The 13,607-nt window shown below is 48.2% G+C and overlaps 1 protein-coding gene across 8 annotated transcripts in view; it reads right to left on the reverse strand.

Moving 5' to 3' along the window:
• Positions 1-356: 356 nt before the first annotated feature.
• NFIX (nuclear factor I X) overlaps positions 357-13,607 on the reverse strand; it is a 254,720-nt gene continuing 241,469 nt past the window's right edge. For all 8 annotated transcript variants that reach the window (XM_077921269.1, XM_028711582.2, XM_077921268.1 and 5 more), the window contains one exon: positions 357-10,026. In XM_077921269.1, the coding sequence (XP_077777395.1) occupies positions 10,012-10,026 (15 nt within the window). In that variant the 3' untranslated portion in view covers positions 357-10,011. The remainder of the gene's footprint in view (positions 10,027-13,607) is intronic.

Raw genomic sequence — 13,607 nt, forward strand, 5'->3', positions numbered from 1 at the left:
AGGGTGCCGTTTGCACCCCGAAAAGTCCGCAACTAGAGCGGTGCTTCTGCGCAAGTGCGGAGAGTGATAGAGCACTTCTGCACAAGCGCAAAGAATGTTTCTGCACATGCGCAAAGTGTGCAGAACGCTTCTGCGCACACGGTGAAACCCGGAAGGTTCACAAGCCAAAAAGACGCAACATGAACCTAACACAACGTGAGGTATGACTGTACCATCTCCCTGTGAACATGTCTGTGTGGTGTGTTGGGGCCCCCGATCAGTCGCCCCTGTAGCCCCGAACTCATGCAACAAATACATTCAGGGGAGTATTAGGGCTCCGTGGCCATTCATCCATCAAGGAAGCCAAAGAGAGACAATTACAGTCAATAACATTCTTTAATTCAATCAGTTAAAGAAGGTGCTGCATCTATAAACTTTTATTATGGAAAAAATTTGTAATTAACACATGCGTATTACACCCCGCTCGGAGAGTGGCACTTGGGGAGGGAGGGGAAGTGCCGAGGGCTGACTGGGACAGGGGAAGGGGCTGGAGAAGCTGGCCCACCACATCGCAGCAGCTGGTTCCCTTCTTTGGGGGCAAGGATGAGGGTCAAGCTACATGAAATGAAGGCTGGTTTAGCAGAGGGAGCCATTTTGTAGGCCTCAGCTTCCCTCCTGTGTGTGAAAAGTGCAGGCGGGGGAGGGGGGAGAGTGGAGAAAGCAGGTGGGGATAAGCAATGGTGGGAGGGGCTCCCATGAGCCCCACCTGGAGGCGGTTGGATTGCAATCTCTGTAAACATCTTTTTGTTCACATTTCTGAAGCTGGATGCATAAAAGTTTGATCGATTTCTCTTCCTGTCTCGGTTTGTTCGCTGGTGGCAGCAAAGGCATCAGTTTAAGGCACTTCCCTTAATTCGGCTGCAGGGTTATGAGTTCTTTTTGTTTTCAAAAACCAAACCAGTAGCAATGAACAGCTTCGTAAAGGAGCGGGAGGGCGCTGAAAGGGTGGGGGATGGAGCTGGGAGACGGCTGCTCTGGAGCATCAGGCTGGCATCGGTGGAAACGGGCACACACCTTTGGGGCCTGAGCTGGGTAAGACTGCAGGTGGCACACCTGAGACTGGCACCCCTCTGGCAAAAACCTCACAATCGCCAAAAAAAGAGAGCCTCGCTCTCCCTGCATTGGAATGGGCAGGTACTGTCCTAACATCCACAGTGGGCCTCAGCCCAAATGGAGGGTGCCTCAGTGGGTGGCAGGGGGAAGAGTTCCTCCCGAAAACAGCTCCTGGGTGCCAAGGTATGTCCCACAAAAGGATTCAAGGCTGGAGGCTGCGGAATGGAGTCGTTGGGGAAGATCTGCCTCTGCACAAGGAAGCAACAGTGATGGAAGACATTACTAAGCACTCCCCATGGCGATGGGGAAGAACCATCTCCATCGGTTGGCTGCGCTTCATCAAGAGCACCCAGGAAACGGGAGCTGGTTTTTGTTTCTGCAACCATTTGGGCCTCTCCCTTATCCTATGCAAACATATGCTGGCTCCCCTTTGGCTTTCTCACTGGGTCACTCCCAACCTTTTCTCAGCAAAGCTGGAGTGAAGCTGGAGTCAAGGGCGTCTTACCCATAGAGGCTAGTGGCGCGGGGCGCCAAGCTCTGGAGGGCGCCAGGAAAGAGGCAGAGGCTGGACGAAGCGCCTCCTGGCATCAGCTTGCTGCCTTCGCCCGCCTTTGCCATGCTGCGCCGCGCCCGGAGCCTCCGTCTGCTGTGGCCACCGCAGCACAAAGCGTCCAGCTGAGCCGGGAGGCGCTGCGTCCAGTCTCTGCCTCTTCCCCGCCCTCCAGCCGCTGCCCGCCTCCTCCAGCCCCGTCCTCCCTAAAAAAACTCTGGGAAACAGGGGGCTTTGCACCACGGCGCCGGATATGCTTAAGATGGCCCTGGCTGGAGTGACCTGTGAAACCACCAGTGTCTTTCGACAGACAACCACCATGTTAGCTCAGCCTAGGAAGATGCTGTGGAAAAGCTGTGGGCCTGTGGAAACCCAACAGGGGGCTGAGCCGCTTCTGAAAACTGGACCTCTGTACCTCATGACTTCAGGGCTGGACTCCCAAGTCAAAAGCTGACCCCGGGCTGTGAAGCTCTGGGCCTAACTAGAATTGACCGCAGCGGAGCCATCTTTTCCATGTGGGTCTGCCCCGATAAAGGGAGTTTCAGAGCAAAAGGGGTTCTGAGCCCCCTTCCCCCCATGGCTTGCCTTCCTCTCCTGCCTGCGCCCACAAGCGTTTCTCCCTCTCCAGCTACAAGGGAGCCCGGAGGGGAGAGAAGTGCTTTGGGGAGGGGAAGGGTTGTGGGAGGTGAGCGGTGCTGCCTCCAGCTGCCGGATCCACAGCAGCTGCCCTCCCTCCACATGTCAGCAGGTGTCGTGCCAGGAGGCATCACTCAGAGATGCCCAATCCTAAAGGATACGTGAGGAGGAACTGAAGTATTGTCTTTGCCGCTGAAAAAATGACCTCTTAATTAGGCACTTTACAATTTGACCAAAGGGATGGCGGGCGGGGGGGCGGGTGTATGGAGGGAATGGGTCTATTCTTGATGTTTCTGAGCAGCTCCTCCAGAAAGGAATGGGAATGGGGAAAGAAGGGACACAGACCCCCCCACCCCCGAAAAAAACCACCCACCAACACAGACAGACACACATCGTCGTGGAGCCCTCGGCACTCCCCTCCACTGGGCTTCCCATCTCTGCTCTGAGGAAGGAATTGGTGGGACAAGGAAAGAGGGAAGCCGGTGATTTTTTTTTTTCTTTTTTGAAGTATATGTAGTTTTTTTCCTCTTTTTAAAACATATTTTGAATTTTTTTTTCTTTTTTCCCCTCTTTTTTTTTTTTTTAAATTCACATAACACAATAAGCCATTCCAATGGAGAAAGCCGAAGAAAGCTCAGGCAAAAATGATAAAACAGTTTGGATTTTTTCTTTTTTTTTTTCTTTTCTTTTTTTTTTGTCGTGAAGCAATATTGACAGTTATAACATATGGCTACCTGCATTCTGCTAGACACGGAAGAAACTTCAGAAAGAACAAAAACAGACGAAGAACTACCTTTTATTTTCAAGTGCGGGGGGTGGGTGGGAGGGAAGGAGGGGGTTCGGAAGAACAGACTCAAAGACACGAAGGGGGCATAGGGGAGGCGCAGGAGAGGCAAGGGGGTACGGTCGGGGACGGGGGGGGGGGGCGGATGAGGAGAAAAAGCACACCAAATTCCATTAGTACTATATATATACTGTACTGTACTCATATATATACTGCGTTTCTTAACCAAGGAAGAAACTTGTTCAAAGGGGCAGGGGTGGGTTGCAGTCAGGGAAGCTGCAGTTTCATGGATCTCAAGGTTTTACTGCCGAGCGAGAGAAGTGGGTTTGGGGGTTCGCGGTGGGTGGGGAGGGGGTTGCATGCGGAAGGTGGGGGGTCAGCAAAAAAGGGAGAGAAAGGGGGCTGCGGAAGGGATCTGGCCAGGAAGGACAGGAATGCTCAAGGACAGGAACGCTCCACGGTTATTCCTAAAGCGAGAGACAGAAGGTGAGAGATCCGAATAAAGCGAGGGCCTGAGGATCCTTTTCGGAGCACAGGGTGACTGTTCTTGGCCACGTGAGTTAAGTTCAAGCCAAGGGACACCCTCCCTCCCCCTCCCGCCACAGATAAGGTGCCCAAGGGAGGGCAAGGAGGGTCTCAGTAGGTTTGTCGGACGAAGCCCTGGTAGGGCAGTCCAGTCCAAACTGAAATCATCTTGGGATTTGTGAACCTAACACCCCTCAGGGCTCCCAGAGGAGCCACCAGCAGCCGCTGGGTGCATCAAGGGCCCCGACTAAGCATCACCCGAGAGGGGCTGAGGGCCCCGTGCAAGATGGCAGAGAGGGCCCCCTGCCCAGAAAGGCTGCCGAGAGAAATCCACGCAGCCTTCAGCGCTGCTGCTTGGGTGGCACGCATCCTTCCCTCTCTCCTGGGTGGTCCTTGGGGCAGCAGAAGCCGGCCAAAGAGAACGAGGCACCACTGCGTTTAGCCATGGCCACAATTCCCTCTTGCTGGTCGAGGCTTGGCTGTTTATTGCTTTCCCCTGTATTGAGCACATGGGTCAAAGGGGGGAAGGGGCGGGATTTCCAGTAACCCACCCACCCACCCCGGCAGAGCATGCGGTCCATCTGTTCCAGCGGAAGATGGGTTTACAAAAGGCACTATGTCAGCTGGCCAGTTAAGCGGGGTGGGAGTAAGGCAATACCATCCATCTTGGTCCTTCCCTGAAGCGAGACGTTTCTCCAAGTCAACCTTCCATGCTCTGAGAGGCTGTGGGGCAAGGGGGTTGGGGTTGGGGGAGTATGCACTGCTGCTTTGCCCCCTGCCCCACCCACCGCCCCGAAAGCCAGCAAGGGAAGGGAGGGAGCTGAGAGGAACCACGGTGGGGAGGCTGTGAGAAAGAGGGCAAGCGAGGGCTGAAAAGAAGCAACTTGGGGGAGGATGGAAGGAGTTCAATGGACGGGATGCTGGTGAGATCACAAGGCGGCTCCTCTTCCCAAAGAGGAGCCCCTGAAAGATGAGAGAGGGAGAGGGGGAGAGAGAGCGCACGCTGCAGATTTGGCTCACTAGGGGAGAAGAAATCAAAGGCATTCCCAAAGTCAATTGGTTTTGCTTAGCTCTATGCGGGGGTTGGAGAGAAACAAGCCAGGAGAACAAAGATAGAAGGGGGTGCGGTGGCAAGTGATGCGAGGGGGAGAGGGGAGAAAGGGGTGAAAGGAGGCAGAGAACCACGGCCTGTGCAGGAACCTTTGCCGTGGCAATCTCACCGTCACCCATCTCACTCGGCAACCTGGGAAGATCCATGAGAAGCTGCCAGAGACTTGCTGGTGCGTTTGACTGCAAGGCCCGCTGCCCCTTTCAGCTAAACATAAAGAAGGGATAATGCATGTTTCCTAAAATGTGCTTTATGATAACAATTAATTGGTTCATAAACTATGTATAATAGAGATTTTAATGTATTTTATATTGTAAGAAGCACCAGGTTTTGTATTTTTAATCTTTTTTCTTCTTTTATGATTTTTAGGGTTTTTTTGTTGTCCTTTTCTTTAATTTTAATTTTGCAGTTTTCTTCTATGTTTTTAACCTGATACAGTGTTTTGTTTTGTTTACAATTTTATTTTTGCGTGTGAAAAACTTTTGCCTTCAGCCCTCCCATAAAACGACAAAACTAATGAGGAAAAGGAAAAAACAAAACCAAACCCCGATCATTATCAATTTTTTTTAAAAAAAAGGATTTAAAAAACAAACAAGAAAAAGGAAAAGTAAACAAATGAAAAAATAAACAGAAAAAGTTTTTTCCCCATACTTACAAAGGTTGGGTTTTTCTTTTGTCCCTATTTATTTAGAGTCCCTGGGAACAGAGGACTTTGCAACAAAAATAGATTTTTTCTCTTCTTCTTAACAATCTTTAACATACAAAGATATTAAAACTATGCACTCCATTGCACTTGGCTCAATGCAAACAAAATTGGTTCTTTTAAAACCCCTAATATATATTTTGCTTTTTTAAAAATCCCCTCCCCATTTTTAAACACACATTCCTGTGTATCTTTCTTTCTCCTGCCCATACCTTCCAGCCACCATAATTTAAAGTCCTGTGTGCCACCCCTTCCAGGTTCCTCCTCAGTGTTTACATTCGCCCTTTTAAAGGACCCAAACCAGGTAGAGTTTAACATGTAAGCGGATGACATTGTCACTCTGTCCACCCACATGCTGCTGTCACCCAACGGTTGCACTCTAGGAGATGCCAAGAGTGAAGTGTGTGCTTAAGCACTGCGAGGACTCAGAGCCTCCTTTTCAGAATGAGATACAGTAAACCTCTACTTGTTCCCACCTCCAGTTTTTAAGTGCTGATTATTTGTGGTCGCTTGCCTTTGGACTCCTGCAAATCTCTGGCCCTGCCACTTTTTTAGACCATCCAAACAGATAGCCCCCCTCCCCATGGTTTCTCAAGTAAGGAACCTATTCCTAGCAATCCTGGGCATTATATTTAGAAGCTTGCCGAAATCAGATCTGAATTACTTGATTGAATGGTTTTCTTTTAAATAACTGAATACATTGACTGAATGAATTCAGCAACTGAAAAGATGCTGTAGCAGCACCAACTATGGTGGCCGTCGGTATTTATTCCCTGGTTTGGGCCACCCCCACCCACTTTTTGCACATTGCTCTGCATTCAGAAATGGTCACCAGGAGCTTGGATGCACTTTTTAAGAATTGGGGAGGGGCACTGTCTTTCTCAATTGGGGAAATGCTCCAAATGATTCTTATGTCAAAATAAAATGAAATATGCACAGCACTCCAGATGCTGTAGTAGGTGCCTTCTTGCCCTGGACTGCAATGCTTGAGTTATCTTCAACTTCATCTCACCTCAAAGTCTCGTGATTTAGATCACAATGGGACCATGTCCCACGCAACCAGGGGAAAGAAGGGCGATTGGTACTTTGCAGGAGAAAGGATGCTGAGGAGGGGAGGGGGCAGACTGCACTGGAGGACAGGAGACGTCTGTTTTCTTAAGACCACCAAGGTGGGAATGGTTTCCATTCTGACATTTGCAGAACTTCTTTGTGCTCTTAAGGACATAGACATGACCTTGGGCTTAAAACCTGGGAGCCTTCCAACCTCACGACAAGGAACGAGGCTGTGTCCCAATTCCAGTTACTGCTCTGATCTCTGCCCATGTCACAGATGTAAGCTCAACCCTCAGTGCTTGCCTAAATTACTTTATGGATATTTGGCTAGAGACTACTATTCATTTGTTCTCATAGATCTGAGAGCAGTCTGAAAGAGGAATGACCAATTTGTGTTGTATACACTTATCCCATTGTTGCCTCTGGTAAACAGCTTTTCGGGTTGTTTCAAAACCCTGAAATATCTGCTTCCTGAGAGGCGACGCGAAATGCAAGGTGACCCCTCTCTCAACACACTCTCTTCAAAATCATTGTCTTTCTACATCCTCAGCTGCTTAGTCTCTGAAAGGTTGTATTTCACCTCTGAGTTGCATTTTACTGAAGGTATTGGGTGAGGGCCCTGGTATGGGGGAAGCAGCAAAGCACCACTCCTAGACTCCATGCAATCCAGGTCTGCAGTCTGACTGGGCAAGAGCAGACCTGACTCATGCCAAAGATGGAAGCCTCAGGCAGGCGGCTCCACATGCAGCAGCCAATTATGTCAGCCAACTGAAACGTGTACATGTATTTTCGGCAGGCTACTTGCTCCCTTACCACATTCCTCATGGAGAAGAACTCCCTCCCTTCATGCAGCAGCTGTCCTGCAGCTGTGCAGGGTCAGGCTTCATGACTCCTCCATGAAAGCAGGCCTCTGATAAGGGTGGCCACTGTTAAAGGTGTGTGTGTGTGTGTGTGTGTGTGTTAGAGAAAGAGTGTGTGTGTGTGTGTGTGTGTGTGTGTGTTCCTCTGACATCTGGGAACCGGTGGGTGTGAATGGGGATAAGCAGGGAAGCCAACTGCTGGTGGAGGGGAGGGGCAGATCTGCAGCCCTCAGAATTCCCTTCCTTGACCCTGTTTCTCCATTTGGAACTGGAAAATCATTGCACTTAGACAGGGATGCAGATACCTGGTCCCGCCAGCAGCTCCTGACTATGTCTGCTCCAGAACTTGCTGATGCATCAGCTGGGGATCACTGTGGCAGAGAGGAGAGGGGCTTCAGGAGGTTCTCTAGATCAACTTGTTTTCTTGCACGGTCATTTGGGGGCAACTCCAGGCACTGCAAGCCAGAAACCCAAATGCAATTGCCCTGGGCAGATGGCATGGGAGCCCATTCCCTGCAGCATTCTCCAGATCCACTCCAAATCAGACAATCCCTAACCCTTACCCGACGCCCTTGCCTATCCTAAGTATACCATGTGGAGTTGCCCTGTAACAACCAGTGACCCCTCATGCAGAGATGGACACATTTAACAGGGAAGATGGGGTGGGGAGGGGGGTGAACCCCAAAGAATTTGGCAAAGCTCCTGCCCCCAAAGCTTAGCATGGGGGTAAATAAGGAGAAAGAGAGGGGCCTCTTCCACAGACCTTTGGAAAATAAATAATGAAGATCTCATTGGTGCAAAACAGAGGGGGGCGCTTGCTCTCCTCACTTATTATTATTATTATTATTATTAATTATTATTATTCTTTTGTAGTCTGAGAAAGGGAAGAGGAAATTGTGCGGAGCTGTGTGGTCGATTCTGGTGCGTATGTGTGCATGCGTAGTGTACAGCCGGCAATGTCAAACCTTCACATCTACCAGTCAGGCAGCTTCCACTACCTCTAACTCTATACAATTAATTTTGTTGCGCTGAAGTTTTGCTGAGAGTGTTCATATGCTCTAAGCTCAAAGGGTTTGTCTTTTTGTTTGTCTCAACGACGACCACAAAACCCTAGCGTTTAATTTCTTTGCTGTTGTCACCTGTATGTAGAGGAAGCCAAAGGAAATGCTACAACTAAAGGAGGAAAAGAACAAAGTGGAGAAAAGGGACCAGGAAGAGCATCAAACCATAGTAACAACAGACACCCAAAACCTCAAAAGGAAAATACTGGAACTCAGAGGAAAGGGACACAGCCCAACCTGTCCAGAACAGGCTACAAGCTCTGCAGAAACGTGCCTGACTGAGCCAGCTGCCTTTGCTCCAGTGATTTGTCTGGGGTACAACTTGAATGTGGCCTCTTTGCTCTCTTGTCAATGGATTCTTTTTACAATGTTTTTAGTAAGCATCCAATGGGTCTCCAAGTGTCATTTGCCCTATGGCAGTGGTAGCAGATGCTCTCTTTGCTAAGAGAAATACTTAGAAACACTTTCCAGCCCAATCCGTCTTGGACTCGTGAACCCAAGAGTGCCTGCCTTTCTTGTATGTGAAGGGATCCCAGTTCATGGAGAATATGACTGGGAGTGCCTTCTACATAAGCCCTAAGGTGTTATTATATATATATATATATCTGAGATGCAGGAAAGGTTCATCAATGGCAAAGGACACCAGGAGTCACCAGACACCAGGATGTGTCAGGTGTGTGTGGTTTTGTCTCAGAGAGACAGGGAGAGGGCACTAGGGAGAGCCTCCCCTCTTGCTCAGGAATGGAATATTGTCTCGGCATCTGGTAGTCAGGAGCGTTTCTGTTTTTGCTTTTTTAAGTAATGAGGATGCTATGTTAAATTTCATTAACAAGGGAATTTACTGCAAGGGGGAATTTATGTTTGGTAGGAGATGTTTGTGCTGTGAATGCCAACCAAGCATTATGACCCTAGTACTGCTCTAATCATAGCCAGTTCCAATTGTGAACCAGTGCACCACACTGGACACACTTTTAAAAACATATTTAGGAGGAAGGATATTTGAATTTAGGACAAACTTCATTTTCCTGCAGCCCCTATACCACCTTGCGAAGTTTCAAAAAGCAAATTGAGTGACCTAGAAACACAACTCTCCTCAAGTCGCAAATGGGCTCATAGGAATTAGGCTGGTAGGCAGTTGAGACATTAAGAAAGTGCCTCCTCTTTCATTTTGCAACAAACATAACCCCTAGCAAAACTTGGTGCAAATTTTGGGGGTTTGAGGCTGGTTAATGTGAATGCTATTCCTTCCCCATGATGAATAAGAGAAACCCCTTTCTTTTTTTAACCATTGCTTGAATAGCCTGTCCAGAACTATCATATCATTGAAACAGGATTACGTGACTTCTGTAGGTGTTGATGGGATTCCTTGCAGAAGACAAGCCTCTTCTACGCAAATGCAAAAATCTGCTTTGGATCGGGGAGGTCCAACGTAATTCTTTTAAGCTTCTCATCTGTAGTGTTACCCAACGTCTCTTACTTTTCCTTGAAGAGGAGCAGCTCAGTGAAGATATGGGTTAAGGACTGAAGATTCTGATTCTCAGGACGTGAGCGAAAACTTATTATTATCATCATCATCATCATCATCATCATCATCATCATCACCATCATCATTATTATTTTTCTTCGCTTGAAGATCCCGTCAGAGGAACCAAGACTGGAGCAGAAGAAAACACAAAAAGGGAGAATTAAAACAGAGCGTTGCAAACTTTCTTTTTCCTTTGTTTGGCAGGCTAACATTGATACCCATCAAATGAAACCCACAGTGCTAACCCAGTCACTGAGTTTGGTGCCTTTGCTTTCTTCTGGCAAGCTCCAGTCATCTAATCCCATTTTTTGTTCCTGACTTGTTCCTCGCTAGTGTTCCAACCCATGATTTCCCCTCACATTGCTCTGAAATACAGGTGCCCCCTCATCTCCCTTTGCTGAAAGACTCCCTTGTTAAGGCCACTCATGGCTACATTTGTGTACAAGTGTACATTTGACAAGGAGAAGCGACTAATATTGGCTCTCCGGTGAAGGTAACTATATGGATGACACATGCATTTCCAGGCTTTTGTCACAATTACACTGTGCATTTGTTGGCATACGCTTAAACGTGTTAGGGTTGGAACAAGGCCACTTGCCAAAAATGGCGATCGCACATCGAGTTTCCTCTCTCCTCTTTCCATCCAGTTTAGGAAAACTTGCCCATATCCTAAGGTTATCGGCAGTGTGTTTCCTTGCCCCAGTACTACATCACCAATGTTAATGACATGGGTGGGGAAACACACAGTTTCGGTGTCAAGAAGGCTCAGGGGCAAGCTTAACTCTGTGTGCCAGAGGGGAAAGGGGCAAACTCGACACCAGGCTACCATTTATTATGTTCACCAAAACATCTAACGTTGTCCCTCAGTACACTGGTATCTCAGGTTACATACGCTTCAGGTTACAGTCTCCGCTAACCCAGAAATAGTGCTTCAGGTTAAGTACTTTGCTTCAGGATGAGAACAGAAATCGTGCTCCGGCGGCACGGCAGCAACAGGAGGCCCCATTAGCTAAAGTGGTGCTTCAGGTTAAGAACAGTTTCAGGTTAAGAACAGACCTCCGGAACGAATTAAGTACTTAACCCGAGGTACCACTGTATACACTTTTGAACACACTCCTTTCTCCAAGGAGCTCAGGGTGGCACATGTGATTGTCCCCTCCCAGGTTATCTTCACCACAATCCTACAAGGCAAGTGAAGCTGAAGGAGTGTGCGACTGGCCTAGTACATCAGAGCTCAGTGGGGATTTGAACCCAGGTCTCCCTGGTCAATGTCTGACAGCATATCTGCTAGACTACACAGGGTTTGGGCTTCTTGCCACTGTTTGCATTTGTGCTGAAACCAGACAAGGATTATTTTCTTTAGTATCTAATATGACACCTGATGTAACTTCTCCCTCTCTTTCTGTTTATCTTGCCTTTCTTGCTGCTACTCCCAAGGTGCTGCCTACTTTCGTGGAAAACGTGCAGCTCAACGCAATTTTACAGCCCTGCCTGAAGCTGTTCCTTTATCAGCAAGAAATTGTGAGCCAGAATTCAGTGAAACAGCTTTTGCTTCTCCTGCTGTTTGCAAAGACAAAAAGCTTAGCATTGGCCACCAGTGCCATGGGATGCTTCCAAGTGCTGCACTAAGAGCGTTTTCTGGCTGTAGTGTATTATATAGTGCTGTTTTGAACCTTCCCTTGAGAGAAGGTGAGTTCCAGTCCTTTACCCAACCTCACGCACCCTACTCCCACCTGCTAACTTTCTCCTGACAAATGCTGCTTGATCCCTGCCCTTTGCTCTTACTCAAGGATAAGGGATGTAGTGCCCCTTGGTATGTACTGTTGGACTCCAGCTCCCATCAGCCCCAGCCAGTATGACTGATGGTCAAGGATGATAGCAGCTGTGGTCCAGCTACACCTGAAGGGACACAGTTTCCCTGCTGCTGCTAACTACTGCCAACAGCAACAGCCTCTTCAATGGATGGGAAGGTGAGGAGGTTCAGGTGGAAAGTTCTTATTTCAGCTTCACCCTCCTGTAAATCCCAAAGCCACACATGCTTAATTCTTCTGGTTGCTAAAGAAGAATTTGATGTGTGTTCTATATTATTATTATTATTATTATTATTATTATTATTATTATTATTTGTAGTTTAGCAGTGGGTGGAACCTCCATGCCTGGCTCCTGATCTATCTGCCACAGACTGATCAGTGCCTGGAAGTTCACAGTTCCCTCCAAGCTGAAAGGTGAGGGGCAGAGATGCAAGCTCTGCATGAAGGCACAATCTGCTCCCTGACAGTGCCAAGTAGGGTGGGGGAAGGTGACACACTGTAGATAGAATCGCCATCTGCGGCACCGAGAGAATACTGAAAGCGCTGTGGAGGAAGGGAGAGGAGGAAAGGAAGGCAGCGCCAAATAACTGGATTCTCTGGAGGAAAACGCAAGCTTTGCAATGGCCACCAGGAGGGGCTCTGCTACCGCTATTGGGAAGCCCAGGGAGTTCTCCCTTTTTCTAGCCCCCAGCTTCTCTCTGCCTCTCTTGGGCCACTGCCAAACGCTTTCCCTGCCTATTCTGGAACTGTGGAGCATGCCTACTTCATTGGGCAAAGCTCACCTTTATGCATCTGTTCTTAAAACCGCTCGGAAAAGGAGGCCTTGCTCCGTTTATGAGAATGTGTAGGACAGAAAGAGCAAACTTCCATTTCCTGCAGTTTTCATAGCACTAGCAGAAGCAGAAACTCAGCCTCCTCCCAACTTTCCCAGCCAGTGGTCCGCCTCCCCCTACCGCTGCAAGAGGCAAGCAGGAGTTCCACCTTCCTGCAGCACTGCTTTGTCTCCACTCTCCAGACTTCGCTCCATTTCTGGAATTGAGATCCTTGGTCAAGGTGTTTCATTTCATTATACCCTACCCGGATCACTTTGGGATAGAGAGGAAAATATGTCTGCTTAACAGAAGGATAATGGAAGCTTAGGACGTATGATGAAAGGACTATAATTGTGACATGCAGCAAAGCAAAATTGCCAAGCTCCAAAATGCAGAACTATGTCAACCCACCAACCCCCACTGCCCATTGGGTACCAAACTTGGGTTTCCTGACTTCCAAAGTTTATTTATTTCTATAGGTCACTTCCTGCTCTTTTCCAAGATGCTTTTTAATATTTTTTGTTCTCTCCAGCTCTTTTTGCTTCACACATCCTCTCTCCGTTTGGCCAGTCCATGTTCCTTTCATAAAATAAGATGCCAGCTCTTACACCCAAGTGAATTCATGCCAGCCAACTGCATCGCTGGCCATTACTCATTGTCACAGATTCCAGCCAATCAGGTGCAGATGCACCCCCAGTCTAAATACTTCAACTGGGTGAGGCGTGCTATGATGCTCAATCTTCTAAGCCAATCATAAGGGACTAGGCAAATTACAGCATCAGAAGCAAAACCTGACATCCTCTGGTGGTGGTGGAGAACCAATACAAATTAGAGATTTGGAAACAATCAATCAAACAAAAACAAAAACAACAGCACATCATTTTGCCCGCTCCTGCTTTGTGACTGGCTAGATTAGAAAATGATGTGCCTAAAAAGCCAATCAGAATGCTGTGCCTCAGTAACAAGCCAGTCAGGAGTTGTCACTCCACCATGACAACGTCCACTTGGCAGTGAGGGATGGATCTGTCTCCATATGTCCCTTCATGTCATAGCATCTCTGCTTTCAGATGCCTTGAGCAAGCCCTCC

Source organism: Podarcis muralis, chromosome 17, assembly GCF_964188315.1.
Source record: "Podarcis muralis chromosome 17, rPodMur119.hap1.1, whole genome shotgun sequence".
NCBI classification, from domain to species: domain Eukaryota; kingdom Metazoa; phylum Chordata; class Lepidosauria; order Squamata; family Lacertidae; genus Podarcis; species Podarcis muralis.